Source organism: Chenopodium quinoa, unplaced genomic scaffold, assembly GCF_001683475.1.
Source record: "Chenopodium quinoa cultivar QQ74 unplaced genomic scaffold, ASM168347v1, whole genome shotgun sequence".
NCBI lineage: Eukaryota > Viridiplantae > Streptophyta > Magnoliopsida > Caryophyllales > Amaranthaceae > Chenopodium > Chenopodium quinoa.
In genome coordinates, this window is record NW_018743979.1 from 3,948,082 (window position 1) to 3,964,982 (window position 16,901).

Sequence of the window (16,901 nt, forward strand, 5' to 3'; positions counted from 1 at the left end):
AACAAAGAAATCTGACAGGACAGCAAACATTAGGATCACCTGGAATCTGTTTGATTCTTTTGCATATGTCATGCTTTGGCCGATTTTAGTCCATCGAGGTACCAATATCTATCTTTTGATCATGTGCTTTGTTTGTAAATGTTCTAATTAATATATTTATCCATGTGGCTTCTTTAGATTCTTTTCGAACTTCTCTCACCATATGTGAAGACATAGAGACTTATCAGTTTATGTATCAGTTTACAATATGATCAATTAGCTGTTCTAATTGGAAATTTAGAAGCTTGTACTAGATACAGGCGACAGCATGGTGTTCCATCCTCTGGGTTTACTTCGACTGACCTTGGTATGGTGCGGAGTTTATCAAACATATTCAATGGATCATTCAGAAGCCCAAAATGGGCGTCTGGATCACCAATTTGTGATAGCTTTACATCTGAAAATCCTAAAGAAGGTAGGAGTTCATCTGGCCAATCACAGTGGAATTGAAAAGTAGACTTTGAAAGCATGGTTGATTGTTTGTTCATGAAATCTGCCAGTAACACAGTAGTAGTAAGAGTACTGTGGGAAGCTATGGTCTTTAGCACGTCGATAGCATCACAATTGGACAGATAGTAGAGAATTCCTTCAAGAATCCACACAGTATTCTTCTCCGGCTCAAATCCTGAATTTTGAAGCTTTTCCAGCCAATCATGCCCTGTGATGTCAGCTTCCACTCTGGTTAGCATCTTAGCTTTCATTTCCATTTCTTGCTGGTCTTCCTTGGGTACCATTGCTTCCTGTAGAAGAGATGCCTTCACTTGCAGGACTTGAGGAAAATCTACCTCAAAGACGTGGCTATTCATCAAGCAATCTAGCCGATATGCTCTTGTGTCCATACCTGCAAAAAATTATCTAGAATCAATGAATTTTGATGTTGAAAGAATTCAAAGAAATCATAAAATAGTTTTATATAATAGAACAACATTGGATTCTTGCAGGTAAGATGTAGCTTCATTGTGGGGAAATCATACTACTGCATTGAAGGACCAATCTTCCTATGATTTGCATTTATCAGCTCCCAAACAACGAAGCCTTAAGTGATGTTTTCTCTGACAGGTTGATTGTGATAGGTATAGTATTGGAGGATATTAACTATCTGACTCGTCAAACAATGCTCATTTGGTTCAAAGAGGGTTAAGTGGTTATAAAATGCTATCATTTGGTGTGTAATATCCTTATCATTGGGTCTTTACGTCTTTGTCTTCTATGAATTTCGAGAATAACTTTATCTGATTTTTTTGATAATTTGATTGCCAATGGAGTAATTGTTTCATTTGTATGATCTACCATTCTACATGATCAAACGAATATAGGTGGGTGGCAGCTATGGCTTAGATCTGTTGGGTTGGACCATCTTTGGAATCCGCCTGTGCTCATATTCCCCTCTTTCGCCCACCACCCCTCCCCCGGTCCCCCTTTTAAGAAAAGGGAAGCTTGAAAGCAACAGAAGATATGGCTTTGATAGCATGCATCACATTTTACAACTGGTGAATTTGATGTATGTAATCCTAGGCCAAAAATATAGTTTTAAAATTTGATTGTCCATAATCTTTTTGAATTTTACAACTGTTAAGCCTGCTTATATTTATAACTTGGTGATCCATTAATTGGATTACATTTTCTTCCTAATGGAGTTGCAAATGTGTCATATATCATTATTTAATGCAAAATAGCTTTATTGCAAGTAACTGCAGGACATGACAGCAAATTGTTTCTGGTATTTTATTATCTACAATGAATATTTCCATGTATAAAGTTTGCACAAATGTGAATAAAGCATACAAGTGACTGACCTGCACCAAGGAGAACAACCTGCAACACATCATTGTTGAAAAAACTAACTGCAGCTTCAAGTTTTGAATCAAACCAGAGGGTTCGAACTGCAAGGATCACGCCAGAGACTTCACGGGCTTGGTTGAGGCAGTCTTTCCGTATCTTCTCATAAAAGCTTGTAAGCTGACTCTCTCCTGCAAGTAATTCTGCTAGCATGTCATTTGTCACATGCTTCCACAAGGCCCTTCCAGCTGCAGTTTGGCATGCTGTACGTTGTAGGGGATTCCAGTCACTCTCAATGGCTGCATGAAGTTTCTGAACTCTATTGACGGAGAGCAAGCTCGGAAGCTTTAGCTCTGACCAGAATGGTGGGGCTTCGGAAAATCCATCGTTTTCAGTGGCCATGGTTCTAAGCCACAGATGTTTTTTTAAGATAACAGGAGAAATGTACTTACTTAAAACCATTTGTATTTTTATCCTTAAGGTTAGAGGTGGATGGGTGTACTTTGCTCATTGTAGGTGGGGATAAGATCAAAAGGGAACCACACACTAGTTTGAAATCTTTTAAATCAATTTGGTTCATGTATATGGAACGTTTTGAGCAGAGTCCACGACTACCACAAAGTAATTGGCTTCAGTGTAAAGCTTTCTACTTGTTATTTAGGAGTGTTATTATATGCTCCAAAAGAGGGAAAATGGAACAAATGAAGGGGGTTTTTTATTGTTCAGTTTTATGCTTGGGTGGGGAAAATTGATCATTTTGTCCAATAGTGATTTTCATTATCCCTCTGTCATTATTTTTTTTTCTTTTTTATTTTTTTTTTGTTTTAAATGGTATTTTTCACGAGAATTAAGAAAATAGGTGAAAATGAGAAACAAAACCCGAAAAATAAAATAAAATGAATGGCATTGATTGAGTACAAGGGGTAATTGAGGAATGAAACAAAAATCGAGATGGGTAATCAAAAATCAAATAAATGGTGGTATAATTTCCGTGCAAAATGAGGGTTATGCATGTAATTTTTTTTCTTCTGGTTTTTTCACCAAATATCTCTGAGTTTTTTATAATTCGTTAAATACCCTCGTTTTTAAAATTTACCAAACATCTGAGTTTTTTTAAATAATTCATTAAATACCGTTAATGACTAATGATCATTTCTCTGTTAGTCTTTAACTAACCTATTCATCCTTAACTAAACAAAGGGAAATGACTCGGCTTGCGTGCTTTAGTTTTCGAGCGGCAAAAATTCATCAGATACTCTTGATTTTTTGACAAGTTCACTAAATACTCGTTGCTTTTGAATTCACCAAATACCACTACGTTTTTAAATAATTTACTAAATACCCTTAATTACTAATGATCATTTCTCCGCTAGTCATACCCCCTAAGGCCCTAACTAACCTATTAACCCTTAACTAAACAAAGGAAAATGTCTCGGTTTATGTGCTTTAGTTTTTGAGCCGCAAATTAGAATCAAATTTAAGGTCGAAGTAGGCAAAAAAAAAACTAGAAATACCTTGTTTTGCGTTCTTTACTTTCCGAGTTGCGAAAATTGCTTAAGAGGCCAAAAAAAAAAAAAACTAGAAACACCTTGTTTTGTGTTCTTTACTTTCCGAGTTGCGAAAATTGCTCAAGGCTTAAGCGGTCATGCCTTAGTGGTTGACAGAAAATGGATATTGGAGAAAAATTATACCCTCTTACATTTTTGTCCGCTCAATTAGTGTAGCAACGTTAAGTGAGAACACAAAAGAGGAGCTACTCATATTGTTTCAAATTGGGATAGTTTAAAGAGAAACTTATCAATTAATTGACAACCGGTTAAAATTCGCAAGTAACTTGAAACATATGAATAATAAAATTGGTGCAAATAACCTTAAATAGAGACGTGGTTATATTTTTAGGGTGTCCTAATTCAGTAACACTGGGTCTTGAGCAAGTATTGATTGAACCACACTTGGGAAAAAAAAGAAAGGAAGATGGAAGCTTTACACATTGAAATCATCTAAAAAATCATTAGATGATCAATTAATATAATCTTCCAAATATACATGTGTTTCTGTCTTTTACGATACAAATTATATATCATAAAAATACAAGTTCTAGTACAATTGTTCAAAGAAGAGCGTATCTACAATCAGAGATTACCATTCATACTTGCATTACATTCTCTTCGGTAAATTTTGGAGCACCATTTTCATATAAACATGCAGCGACAAAAAGAAATTCAATCACCTGATACATCTCACTAATTTACAGTATTATCTTTCCCTGAACACATCCGCCTCAGAAGCTTTACTCATCGCGGTCCTATTTAAGCCAGTCACTACTGTTGTGCGCAAGTAGTAGATGAGGTATCTCAAGAAGGTTGTTCAGAACTTATGCCAGGAAGCTGCTCATGCGATGCATTCATGTTGACTTTGATCCTGTTATTGCAGGGAGAAAAAAACACACATTGATCCTTGACACCAATGATCTGATTCAACACAACTGGCATGCCTCAATTTTCTTTGAGATGTTCAATTTTATAGGCATTTCAGGACTAAGGCTTTGTTGTTGATGTTGTTCAATTTTAGGACTCCTAATCAACTTATATGCGTATATGCCCTTTGGTTCTTACATTATTTCGTTTATTGTACAAAATAAGTTACAATAAATTGAGATAAGTGTAAAACTGAAAAGAGCCAAAATTGTAATCTTCCAGTTAGCTATGTAGTGTTTATTGCAGAAAAAACAAAGAATAACAAGTTCATGTAGAAGTAAGGTAATGTTATGATATACCGATTGTGGATGTTTACATATTCATCAGTTTCATCCAAAATTTCCTCCTGTAGTAAAGCAATGAGAGATTAAATTAGAAACGGGAATAGAAGCAAATAAGAACAATTGGGGCTGACAGATAAAGATGCTTGAAGGGAGCTACAAAATTATTAGCTGAATCAAAAAGACTGGTCTATTCAATGCATCCATAGAATTAAGACTTTAAGAGAACATCAATCGGCCAATCTTAGGGTCAAGAGATTCAAGACCCCCAAAGAAATGATCTATTCTTTGCTCCGGCTTCTTTGAAATACCACACATCTAGCACAACTGGTTCTGACTATTACATACACCTTAAGCTCAATTGTTCCCTGCATTATGCTAGGACTTTAATGCAGAGATTTTGAACAAAGTCATTATGAAGAAAATACTTTTGTAAATACTACTTAATGTTTTCCCATAACTTAATATTGGATATATTTAGTTCTTTATTTGCTTCAGTTTTATACGATAATAGGAGCTTAACTCCTGAATAAATTTCATTGCCTTCATGTTAAAGATCCTTTCAATGGACCTAAGTCAATCTAGTTGCTCAGATTCAATCTTGAGATTATGATATATGTAGGAATTTTCATTTCAGCCTCCCTCAGCATGTTCAATTGCAAAATTTTCTTCCATTTCTAGCTCTCTTTATTAAATTTATCACTATTATGTTAAATATACCTTCCTCATACCTTAGGCCCTAGAGATAGTCAACGAACAAATTAGCTGACCCAATTGATTATATATTGCTCATGATAGCCTTAGTGCACTAACTTAATGGTTTGGCCTATCAGGGATAATTTAATCTATGCCATGTTCTTCCAGAGGATTTCCCTAACTCATTTCTGCCTCCATTCTAAAGTAAAAAAAGATGTTAGTCTTAGGAAAGAAAGTTGATTCCATACTAGAGCTTGGTTTACATAAAGCCTGGATTTTTAGAGTGCATACAAATCAATAAAGCAACAGGATCATATAACACTGTAAAAATCAACAGATAAAATCTTCTTTCTGCCATTGGATTCCTTTACTAAAGCAGACCGTGTGTGCCATAAGCCCATAAGTGATTCTAAGTTATTACTAGATCATGTAGCTCACAAAGGTATGCCTTAATGACACAAATCATGTATAAGAATTACTACATACCTTGAGCAGTTCTTCAATTACATCTTCCATGGAAATCACACCAACCACAACTTGATTAGGAGGAAATTCTGGAATAGGCACGTTCTCAACATCCAAAATACAGAAGGAGCAACCTTTATGTCGTTTGAGGGTTGTAGTAACAGGAATTTTTTGCACTTTCTGAACTCCACCATCATTAGTAAGTGCATACACATCTGTCGCCTTTGGCTGGACTACATCACTACCTGAACTATCATGCTCTGAGAATTACCAGAATTATCACAAGATTTTAGACTTTGATCTCTTCAATTCAAAACAGCTTATTTCAGGAAAAAGAATTTTAAAACGTTAGTTTTACAGCTAACAAGTTAAAATAAATTAATATCAGGTCAATTAGTAGTAGTTGCATCAATATTTGTTTTAATTGGCTAATTAACTTTGGTTTAAAAATTAATTTAAATATAAAAAAGAACACAGTTGTAGTAATATTGAATATTAAGACTTCAGAGGCTCATCAACTCTAATTCAAAATTTTTTGCAATATAACATGAGGGTCCCCGGCATGAGAATATCCAAACTTTGAAAAATTTATTTATTTCGTTTCAAATTAATTGTAATGCATTCAATGAGATCGTATTTATATTATTATCATCAATTAACATGAACTAGGGTCTGAATACAGCCATTGACAAGAACTTGTCTGTACATATAAATAACCTTAATTTAGCCACTAAAGATATGTTCACTTCACCTAATCTGATCTGAAATTAATATATTCTGATCTAATCTGGTCTGGTTTTACACTCAGTGGCATAAACTGGTCAACATAGACACATTGGTGTAAACTTTGTCACTAAAAAACCCATTCCAATTGACAATGTTTGCTATATAATTATCAAGATTGTGTCACTGAATGTATTTAGTGACCAGGTTTATGTTAATTTTATATGTAGACAAGTTCATATCAATGGTTGTAGTTGGACCACATTTCATGTCAATGAGTAAATTACTTTATAGTGGTAACTGGTAGATTAAGGAGAGTTCATGACCAAAGCTAAATATGATCAACCTGAGCAAAAGTATATTGCCGTAGCTTCACTGTAGCACAGATTTATGCTTTTATCAAACTTGGGGATGTATGAGAAATCACCAGCTAAACAGTGAGCTCGTGGATAAGAACTTTGGGGTTCTTCATTAACATAAGCTTTTGTGGTATTTTAAAATTAAAAAAGGAAAAAAAAAAAAAAAAAAAAAAAAAAAAAAAAAAACACACACACACACACACACTAGTACCCTTCCCAGCATTTCTCATTCAATCCCCTTTATTACATAGTCAATGCTCCTGAACTTACCATCCAGAGGCTTTCCATTTGTCTGATTTAAATCCTTGTAAACAACGGCAATGTGACTGTGGCCCTTCTGAAACTGGTTCAGGATGTCATACAGTGGCATGCTTTCAGGAACCCTGTAGTACCAAAAAAAGCAAGATAAGTGACTACAAATTAAGACATTGGACATATGTGAATCAATTAGACACCAAATAAAAAAAGGAATGTAAGTTGTTTTAAGGAAAAGGAAAAGGAGATTCTAAAGAAAGGGGTAAAAGAAAAACAATAATCAAAGTAAGAACATAGAGTGTACATAACATCACTTGGTCTACACCCATTTTAACTTATACTTTCCTGTCCAAGTGTAAGACAATTTATAAAAAGCTTGCATTTTTTTGGGCCAAAATGACGTGTCAAATGTCCATATTAATTATCTATGTTGAAACATCATGTCCAACATAATAATTTGTAACATAACCAAAAACACAGTACATGGGCACCAAAGATTCGTATTTCCAACAAAGATTTGTAAACGTGTTTAATCATTTTTCTACCTCCAATATTTTTGAAAACCTGTCATTTTTCTTTCATTTTGCAGAAATGGAAACAGCTTCGTCATCGTCATCATCATCATTAAAAAAAATGACAGTTTAACTCAGGAACTTTTAGATAACAAGAGTCCTCTGGCAAACACCTCTAATGAAACAAGCAGAACACCAACAGACTGTAGATAGATAAAACACTTTAAGTATGTATTTATGTAAGTATGTTAGTAAGTAGGAAATGCATTTTTTTTGCTCCACTCTACTTTTTAGCTTTCAGTTCCTGCTTATGGTTAAAATATACTTTTTGCTTTCCTAACCTCCCAACCTTTTTGGTGAAAGTTGCATTAGGTGGCCAATATTGGTCATACCAGTACTTGGTTCTGAAGGATATCTTCCAGCTCAAGCAGTAAGTACTAAGAAGTCAACTATATGCTTATTATAGAGCTCAAACTAAATTAGCAAGCTTTATTCTTTAAAATTGGCACAAGCATGAAAAGCAGAACAGTTCCTAGATAAACCTTATGAAGTAGCACTGTATTGCAAAAAAAACCTCCTCTCAGAAGCTCTATTCAGTAAAAGTTCATTGTGTCTCTAACAATTCAGAAACACCCAAGCATGCAGCCTTGCTAGATATTATGCAACATATGTTAAGGCAATTACTCATAATTAATTTGTAAGAACTAATGATGATGAAACTCTCATACTAGATATGCAATTCACCAAAAAAAAAAAAAAAAAAAAAAAAAAAAAAAAAACCCCACCACCACCACCAACAGCAACACCATGATGATAACCTTGTCCATCTTCTCAAAATGGATTCTAAACATTTGATTAGGGCGCCCTTCTAAAGTTATTTGCTATTCCGAACAACCTAATATAGTGACTAGTAAACAACTGATATTTGCCAACTGGGTACTATAATATCAAGTTTAACATAATCTAACCTTTTGGATAGTATTTTCTTTTAGGAGACTCGGTCAAATGGTTGAATTCACATACCTTTACAGAAAGAAAGAAAAAAATATATCAAGAAAGTCCTATTACCTGGGAATTTTTCTAATGGTCATCTTTCTTAGAGGCACTCCTTCATCAGGGTCAACACCTAAAAGATTTTTAACCTGTACAGATGACAGAAAAATGAAACATATAAAGGCAACACAAAGAAAATTGCATACATACAGATGTATCGTTCTAAGAATACAAAAAGCACTTCCATATGAGCAAAAAACCAGGAAGGACACCTGCAACATGCATCAATCACATCATGCCAGTGTGAGACAGAATTCTGCTAAAAAGGATCCCAGATTAAAGGCACCTATACAGCTTGAAAAACAAGGACTTTACTACCAGAACCCTCTACAAAGTGCAATCACTCCACTCAGATGCGGTTGCGATTTTGTAATGGTAACAGAACCACTTTTGCAGGCAATGTGGATAGTTTGTGGCTGTTGCAAGCTTGCAACCTAACATCTCCGTCATAGTATGTTAAAAAACTAATATAGTGCAGCCAATTTATAATACCATGATCGCAACAACACTTTAGGCTCCTTACTTCAATGATCAATATATAGTCTAACGCCCCAACATCATATTGGACACATGATAATTAGCCAATAATGCTCAACGGTTGAGTTTAGCTAAGGAAATTGACAATCTCACAATTCACAAAATTTCTGTCCCAAAAATGTTCTTGCATCAAAGAATAACCCACAGACATTGTATCCTATACAATAGGAAAACAGCTTTGAAGCCATGGTTCAGTTAACAATGATACCTATCTTTGGGATGTACACTAACTCACAAGAGACCCTTTTGTAAGTTATATATGGAAATCAGTCAAAAGGACAACATGAAGAAAGAATACCATCAACATTCCTGACGAGGAAGCTCACAATAACTATTCCCAACCTCCCTTTCTTAGACCACTTGAAACAGAAAAACTATAAGAGCATATGCATTCTTAGTGAAAGAGTCTAAGATTAGGCATTACTATATTAATTATTCTTAGCTAAGGAGTAAAATCTATCAGAGGGAAAAAAATTGTCATAGCCAAACAATTACATTGAAGAAAAAGACTTACCAATCAGGCTACCACACTTTACATCATGTAAGGAAATGCCTAAGAGAAATCCCTATAGAGTGGCAACAAAACAAAGCAAGCTAAATCACTTTATCCAATACATATGCTGCTGTTAACCCTAGCACTTTGGTTTAAGCCCAAAGTGCAGCTAGGCAGGTTGATCCCACAAGGAAACTCCTTTATTACTTTCAAAACATAAACAAGAAAACATGATATGTTCCAAAGTAGAAGGTGAAAAGACCCATTGAACATCCATCACTTCAGATAATTTATTCATAGAATCATAAGACTAAAACCATATAGCATGCCATATCAAAGGGAATGCCCTATTTGTCCATTAAGATTGCATATCAAAATTACCTAAAGCAAACTTTAGGAAAAAGAATGCATATGTATCTTAAAGATACAACTTTAATGGATATTCTGCCAAAGAGTGCCACATAAGTAAGGTAAAAGGAGGACTATGTATAACCCGGGAGATGTCTCCGACAGGGAATTTGTCGCATTCATTATTAAGTTTGAGAGGAATACTGTGTTCGGTCCATTATAATGTGTTAGTAATAAATATTGAATTTGTCACGTTAGGTCCATTTGACGGTCAAGAACATGTTCGACTATTAAAAACTTTGATGGTGTGCTAGTAAAAGTTTACAAAACCGATATTTTGAAAAAATATATTCAAACAAACCTAAGAGATTCCACATAACTATATTTTGTTCATATATATCAATGGGAATTTACAATCAAAGTTGATGAACTTCGACTCCAAGAAAAGGAAATGGAGCAAACAATTAAGAATGTAGGGAGTAGAAGAAAGAAATTCCTTAAACACAATAACTTAATTGATTGAAGAGCAGTCGCATAATTATCACAGCATTGTCGCAGATCATACTACTTTCCAAAAGTTAGATATTCCTAGTCCCACTGCTACAAATGGGTAACGACTGTTAGAGGTCTTAGGGAACATTTAAGAATAAATACAAAAAAAAAAAAAAAAAACAGAAAGCGAGAATGTGTAATAAGGAAAAAAAATATGCCAGTATCAACTTGATCTAAATCTATCAGGCCCTGTTTGGTTCAGCACTAGGTGTCATTGTGGATTTTAACATCAAACCCATGGATTTGAGATATTTCATTCCAGAAAATCTACACTTAATACCTAGTGTTAGGTTCAAATCCACCATTTTGCAATAGGATAAAAGATTTTGAAAAATGTATATAAAAACTCTCTTTTTCCTGGAGCCCATCACAGATATAAATTAAAAAATTAAATTAAAAAAAAAAAAAAACAAACAAACAAACATACAAACAAACAAATAAAAAATCAGATTTAAAAAGTTATGTAGTCTAGACTCTGGCAACCCTTCTACCTTCCTATCCTCTTTTTTCTCACGTCAAGCTAAGGCCACTGTATCAACCGATCAAGACAGCCACCAGCAAGCTCCAACACCAGTCCACAAGTTCTTCTAATTGTTAAAACATAACCAAGGAAAGAAGACCTGCTAGATACTCCTATATTATCACCATTAGTAGGCTTTCAGAAGATAGTGGCAGCTGTTTTGGTTTCTGTGGTGGTGGCATCAGCATGTGATTGTGCAAGAAGAAAGTCTGACAAGTGACAACGATATAGCAATGGAGGAGAGCAGGCTATGGAATTTGCTTGTTGGGGTTTGAACATCCAGTATATTACAGTTCCATTAATTATAAGGTTAAATAAAAAACTTTGATTCAGAGGTGGGGGTTTGGATGAACCCCACCTCCCCCCTCGAGAATGGAAACCCCGTACCTAGTGGGTGTAGAGAGTGAGCTCCACTGGTTTCAGTTTTTTGTATAGTAGTGAATTGAGCGATAGGCTTGAATTTAGTTGATTCCAAACCCATATATGATACCTAAAATTTATAAACTAACACCCACAAAGAACAATACCCATAGGATCTAGGATAATGATCTAATATTTACTTTTTATAACATATGAGAGTATGCAGAGTAGTCTTCTCATTACAAGAAAATCAAAAGCCATCTTTCAATTTTGAAACATCTAATGCAGGTGATATGTGACAGATACTATGCAAGCAACCAAAGTACAGATAATAATGAGAACTTGTCAACAAATAAGCAATCTAGAAAAAATGGAATTGATATTTACATAAGTTGCAACTCTAGGTGAAGCATAACATGATATAGAAAAGGAAATACCAGGACTAATCCGATTATGTTCAATGGGTTTTGATAATAAACAGGAACTCTACTGTGTCCCATTGCCATAATAGCATTAAGTGTTTCCCTGCAGAGGAAAAATGATATTAGAGAAATGAAGACTGTGTGAGCCACTATCTAAGACTCAAAATCAGCAATAGACCCACAAATTAAGAGTTGCATCCAGATCAAGGGAAAATGCCTTCGATATCAAGGTCATGGCATCCTTTGCAGTCTTCTCAGTCATTTCAAGTGCACCTGTTATGATAGTAGTCTCATCATGTGTTAAATCCCCACCTTTCCCAGCCTATTTAACAAACATTTAGAGCAATGTAAGGCCAACTGTTAGCAAAATGTCATCAAGTTCCACCAAAATTGGGGACAAGAGGTAAATCAGAGATGACTCTTTTGCAAGGGAGTTCGAACAAGTATACCTCATTCCCATGAAAATTAACAAAAGTTTTAAGCTCAGCTCTTCGTAAGAGTGCAGTCTGTCCCTTGCCCAACATCCAGTCTAGAACCTAATTTCAAGAGGGAAGATAATATTAATATAAGAAAAGAGTGCCTGCTGATTCAGACAAGATTTATAACTTACGGTTCATCCTCAATTATGGAACTCTAGCTAAGGATGAAAAGTAATTTTATTAATTAGGGAAGGACATTATGATCTAAATTCGGCAATGCCAATGCCACTTTCATAGCTTATCTAGAGCAGTTATTAGTAGTCTAATAAAAGGCTTGTGTTCACGAAAGATGTTTACACTTAGATAAGAAATTTATTTCATAAAAAAAATTAAAGAACAAAAAATTAAAGAAGCTGAAACAGAGGGAAAGCTATCGTACATAGAAAAAGAACAAAGGAAATCTGAAAGTAAATTTGTAGGAGAAGCACACAATGCCACATGACACAGAGGCTAAAACACCAAATGATCCCAAAAGTCCATAACACCTTCACCAAACTAACTTAAATACTTAATCATGAAAGATAAAGTCATCACTTCAGCCAAAAGCACTCAAATTACTGTCAGAAAAAACATATTTCTAAAGCACCTTTCAATGGTCTCAAGAAACCAACCCATCTTGCTTGTGGCCGATCATAAAGGCAGAGCAGAACCAGAATTCTCCTTTTAATGCTTCATCTGATGCTTATCACTTCCAAAAAGTATCAGCTATCTTGCAGCAAATGAAGAGATAAGCATCAGATTCTGCATATACATAAAACGTGATCACAAACACTGCTTCAGAAAGGCTTAAGAGAATGATTTTTTTTTTCTTTCCTTAGGTCTCTTTTTGTATATGGGTGAAACCCCCTTTGTATCTTTCTAATTAATATTTTTATTACTAAACCAACAACCAAAAAAAGAGTGTTACATAAACTAGGAGATATGGCTCTTGTAGACTACTACAGAAGCAAATAATTACGCCTACATCTTGTTTTGAGAATGAAAGCCTTGAATTTTATTGGAACCTTTAGCTTCCAAACATTCAATGATCTTAAGTTTTTTCAAAAAGACTTAAAAGCAAAAAAACAAAATGTGACCTGATGATTGAGCAAGCCAAATTCTTTGATCAAGATGACCAAAGTAAACATAAAATCTTCAAATCTTTATAGGCAAGACACATCACCCAATTACCTTACATATAAATTTCCATAGAAAATGAAGATTCCAAAACAAATGTCGACCTGTAAAGACAGTTACAGATAAATTTTTCCAGGACTGTAGGCAGCAAAGTTCAACAAGTACATGGACATTCTTGGACACCACATTCCCTACAAACAAACTCAAACCCCCCAACCCTTTTTCCCTTGACCAATTGACTAGATCTCAAATTACAAGATGATCCCTTTTCTTAAGTGTTAGAATCCACCTGATCTACCTTGTGCATACTAAGGCTACATTCTTTTCTGCTTTTGCTGGAAAAAATGGTTAAAAAGTAGCAAAAAATCAAAAAAATAAATAAATAAAAAATTTCTTTCCTTATTTTTAGCTAAACTTATTTTTGCTACACTTAATTTTGTTATAACTTATTTAGATAAGCTAAGTACAAAAGAGCCTAACACATGCTTGTCGAGTACTTCGCTCTTGTTTACCCTTCGTGTGATCCAAAGATCTAGTTAAAGTAATCTAAAGGTACAACAATCATTCACTAGCAGGCATTGTTGTAGACAATTTAAAGCCGTATTGCGAATGTACTCAAATTAAAAACCTACAAATCATACTTGCCCTCATCATATGCATTAGTTTTTCCAAACAGAATCTTACCTTACTAATTGGATAAGAAATGGGGAAAAATAACCAAAGTAATACACGAACAAAGGGTGCCAATGTAGCTCCAACCACTAGCCCATAGCGTGTGCAAACTGCCTGTGGCAATATCTACAAGGAAAGAGGCAAATAAAAACAATAAAGCATTGTATGCAAACCAAAGGTTTTTTATACGAAGTATAAAAATTGAGAAAAATCTCTCACCTCACCAAACATAAGAATCAGAGTTACTGATATCACAATTGCAGCCCATGGGGGGACAAGTTTATCCAAAAATATGGGAAGAGCCTGCAAAAATTAGTAAAACACAAGTCGATATAATCAAAGCTAGATAGCTAGAGGCTAGAATCAACACTGGTTCAAATTATTGTCTCATACCTCCATTGCCAAAGAGTTCCCAATAAGAAGAGTACAGAGCAGGAGATGCTGATTCTTTACCACTGGAAATATTTTCGCTGCCAAAGAAAGATGGGTCATAACAAGTCAGTGGGATGATAGCAAAAAAAAACAACCATCCATCACTCAACCATCCAATAAGCCCTCCTTTCTTATACCAATCATGTCAAATATATTGTTCTGGTTAAGACTCGCTTTGTAAGAATAAGGGGACAGTCCAATTTCAAAACATTCCAATGATTAATCATCTAATAAAAATGACCAATTATTTTCCATAAATAGAGCATGGTACCAAATTGAACCTTTTCAATCAGAGTAAAGGAAAACTTTCCTGTCAAATCATATAAAACCCAAAAAAAAATCCTCTGAAAAAATCCCATCTTTCTTGATAAAATAGTTTACTCCATAATCCACATACATACAGTAGCAAACTATATAAAATTTGGTACCAATTCAAAATTCAGCATCAGCAGTCAAATATGTTTGATCATTCAACTAATAAACAAATAAAGTATTGTCCCGAAAAGGATAATTAATTCCTCTAGGAACATAACACAATATATTAATCATCATGTTTCCCAATTCAAATAAACCCACCAAAAATAAACCCCAAAAATTGAAAAACTGTTTGATCATTTGTTTAAATAAATAAAAGTACTGTTATCTGGAAAATAATTAATTCCTCGAAAAACCCTGGCATCAATAATATAATTTGAACTAGTAACGCAACAAGTAAAACTCGATGAAGAGGGTAAGTATTGCTAAATCCAATCCAAATAACCCCAACAAGAAAAACCCAAAAACAAGGTTGAATTTAGCATAAAATAAACAACAGCAAAATCAGCAACAACAACAATAACAATGAAATATGATGAATTCAAGAAAGAAAGAGAGAGAAAGTGGGGACCAGCGTGGATACGATCCTGAGGACGGCCAGCCTTGATGAGGACTTCAAGGTCAACAAGAGCGAGAGACATGAGACCGAGGGTCAGACCAGCCATCAGACCAGCAAATATAACTAAGCTTACTATTATCACTAGATTCTCTACATATACTAATAACGTCATACCACCAGCTCCATCGCCATGATTGCTCATCTTTCTCTCTCTCTTCCCTGCTAATTCAACTCCTTACTCCTCAGTTTTCCCTTTTTGTCTTGTTTGGTGAATTGGTGATGCATTTTTTGCTTAAAATTTTCCGAAAGTTACACACGTTAATGCACTGGATATATTAAATAGGAATAATGTTTTATTTCATTTGTTTCACGAGAAAATCCAAGTTTCTATCCGTAAGAAACCACCTCAGGCATAGATGTCATTTTATCTTGTTTGGTGATGCTTATTTTGCTTAAACTTTCCAAAATATAAAAGGTACAAGCGTTAATGCACGGGATTTGTTGATCCACATATCATATTTAGTTTAGTAACGCATTATTTATGGCTACCTAATTTATTGAACTTATTATTCCCGTGATTGATTCATGTAATACTTATTAATTGCACATGAGATGATAAATTTTCATCAATTTTTGACTTGTAAGAATAACTATGCAATTTTTAAGTTCCTCAAGTTACATATTGTATTCATACACTTGTGTATTCATAATAGTGTATAGATACATAGAGATGCAATTATTAGAGATTATATTTATTGTATTTGATACTTTGTTTATCTATTAGAGAAATTTATCACAAGTTATAGATACTGAATATGGAGAGTTAACAATATCAAAACGCGTTCAGTAAAATTGGACAGGATTTATGTTAGTCAATTAATCAATGTGTCATCATTATCAAGCGTATCACGTTTTCGCACCTATTTTAGTGGGAATGTTTAAAAACTGATGGTTACAAACATTCAGTAATCTAAGTTGTAATTAGTGAAAATTTATAACTATTACTAAAGTAAAAAACCGCTGACATTATCTTTATACAAATTAATTTTTCTTTAAGAAATTTCCCACCAAATTGCTTATGACATCATTTTTTATTCTTTTCAATTTTTTGTATCTTTCCAACAAAATCCAAATTCAAAGATTAGAAAGATGATTTTTCAAATTAAATATAAGTGTGTATATCAACTACCAAAAACGCATTTATGACTTTTCTCTTCCCATAAACACTATTTTATGTGATTTGTTGCAAAATCAATTAGTTTATAATGTAATACCCTAAAATTTTAAACCAATTTATTAATTATATTTATTAAGCTTTTGGGCTTTATGAATTCTTAAATATGGAGGTATTGTTTTCTTGAAAGTATTTCACGTACATTTATCATTCAAATTTTAAACTTTATTTTTATATTTTTTGATAAGTTAAGACCACAAATGGGTCCAACTTTTAACTTAAT

At 34.1% G+C, this 16,901-nt stretch overlaps 2 protein-coding genes and 1 long non-coding RNA gene across 3 annotated transcripts; 1 reads left to right on the forward strand and 2 right to left on the reverse strand.

Moving 5' to 3' along the window:
* Window positions 1-178: 178 nt before the first annotated feature.
* LOC110690036 (putative S-adenosyl-L-methionine-dependent methyltransferase Mflv_0743) lies at window positions 179-2,869 on the reverse strand. The gene is made up of 2 exons (XM_021866861.1): window positions 1,836-2,869; window positions 179-880 (listed from the first exon to the last, which is right to left on the reverse strand). The coding sequence occupies exons 1-2, from the start codon at window positions 2,278-2,280 to the stop codon at window positions 252-254; spliced, it is 1,074 nt and encodes a 357-aa protein (XP_021722553.1). The 5' UTR covers window positions 2,281-2,869; the 3' UTR covers window positions 179-251.
* On the forward strand, window positions 617-1,315 carry LOC110690038. The gene is made up of 2 exons (XR_002504986.1): window positions 617-720; window positions 981-1,315. It is a non-coding gene; the product is annotated as an uncharacterized LOC110690038 (long non-coding RNA).
* A 992-nt stretch (window positions 2,870-3,861) lies between the features above and the next one.
* LOC110690039 (DUF21 domain-containing protein At1g47330-like) lies at window positions 3,862-15,854 on the reverse strand. The gene is made up of 12 exons (XM_021866864.1): window positions 15,457-15,854; window positions 14,532-14,608; window positions 14,358-14,441; window positions 14,151-14,264; window positions 12,321-12,407; window positions 12,054-12,193; window positions 11,887-11,974; window positions 8,655-8,728; window positions 7,090-7,202; window positions 5,759-5,997; window positions 4,595-4,641; window positions 3,862-4,239 (listed from the first exon to the last, which is right to left on the reverse strand). The coding sequence occupies exons 1-12, from the start codon at window positions 15,644-15,646 to the stop codon at window positions 4,173-4,175; spliced, it is 1,320 nt and encodes a 439-aa protein (XP_021722556.1). The 5' UTR covers window positions 15,647-15,854; the 3' UTR covers window positions 3,862-4,172.
* Window positions 15,855-16,901: the final 1,047 nt, after the last annotated feature.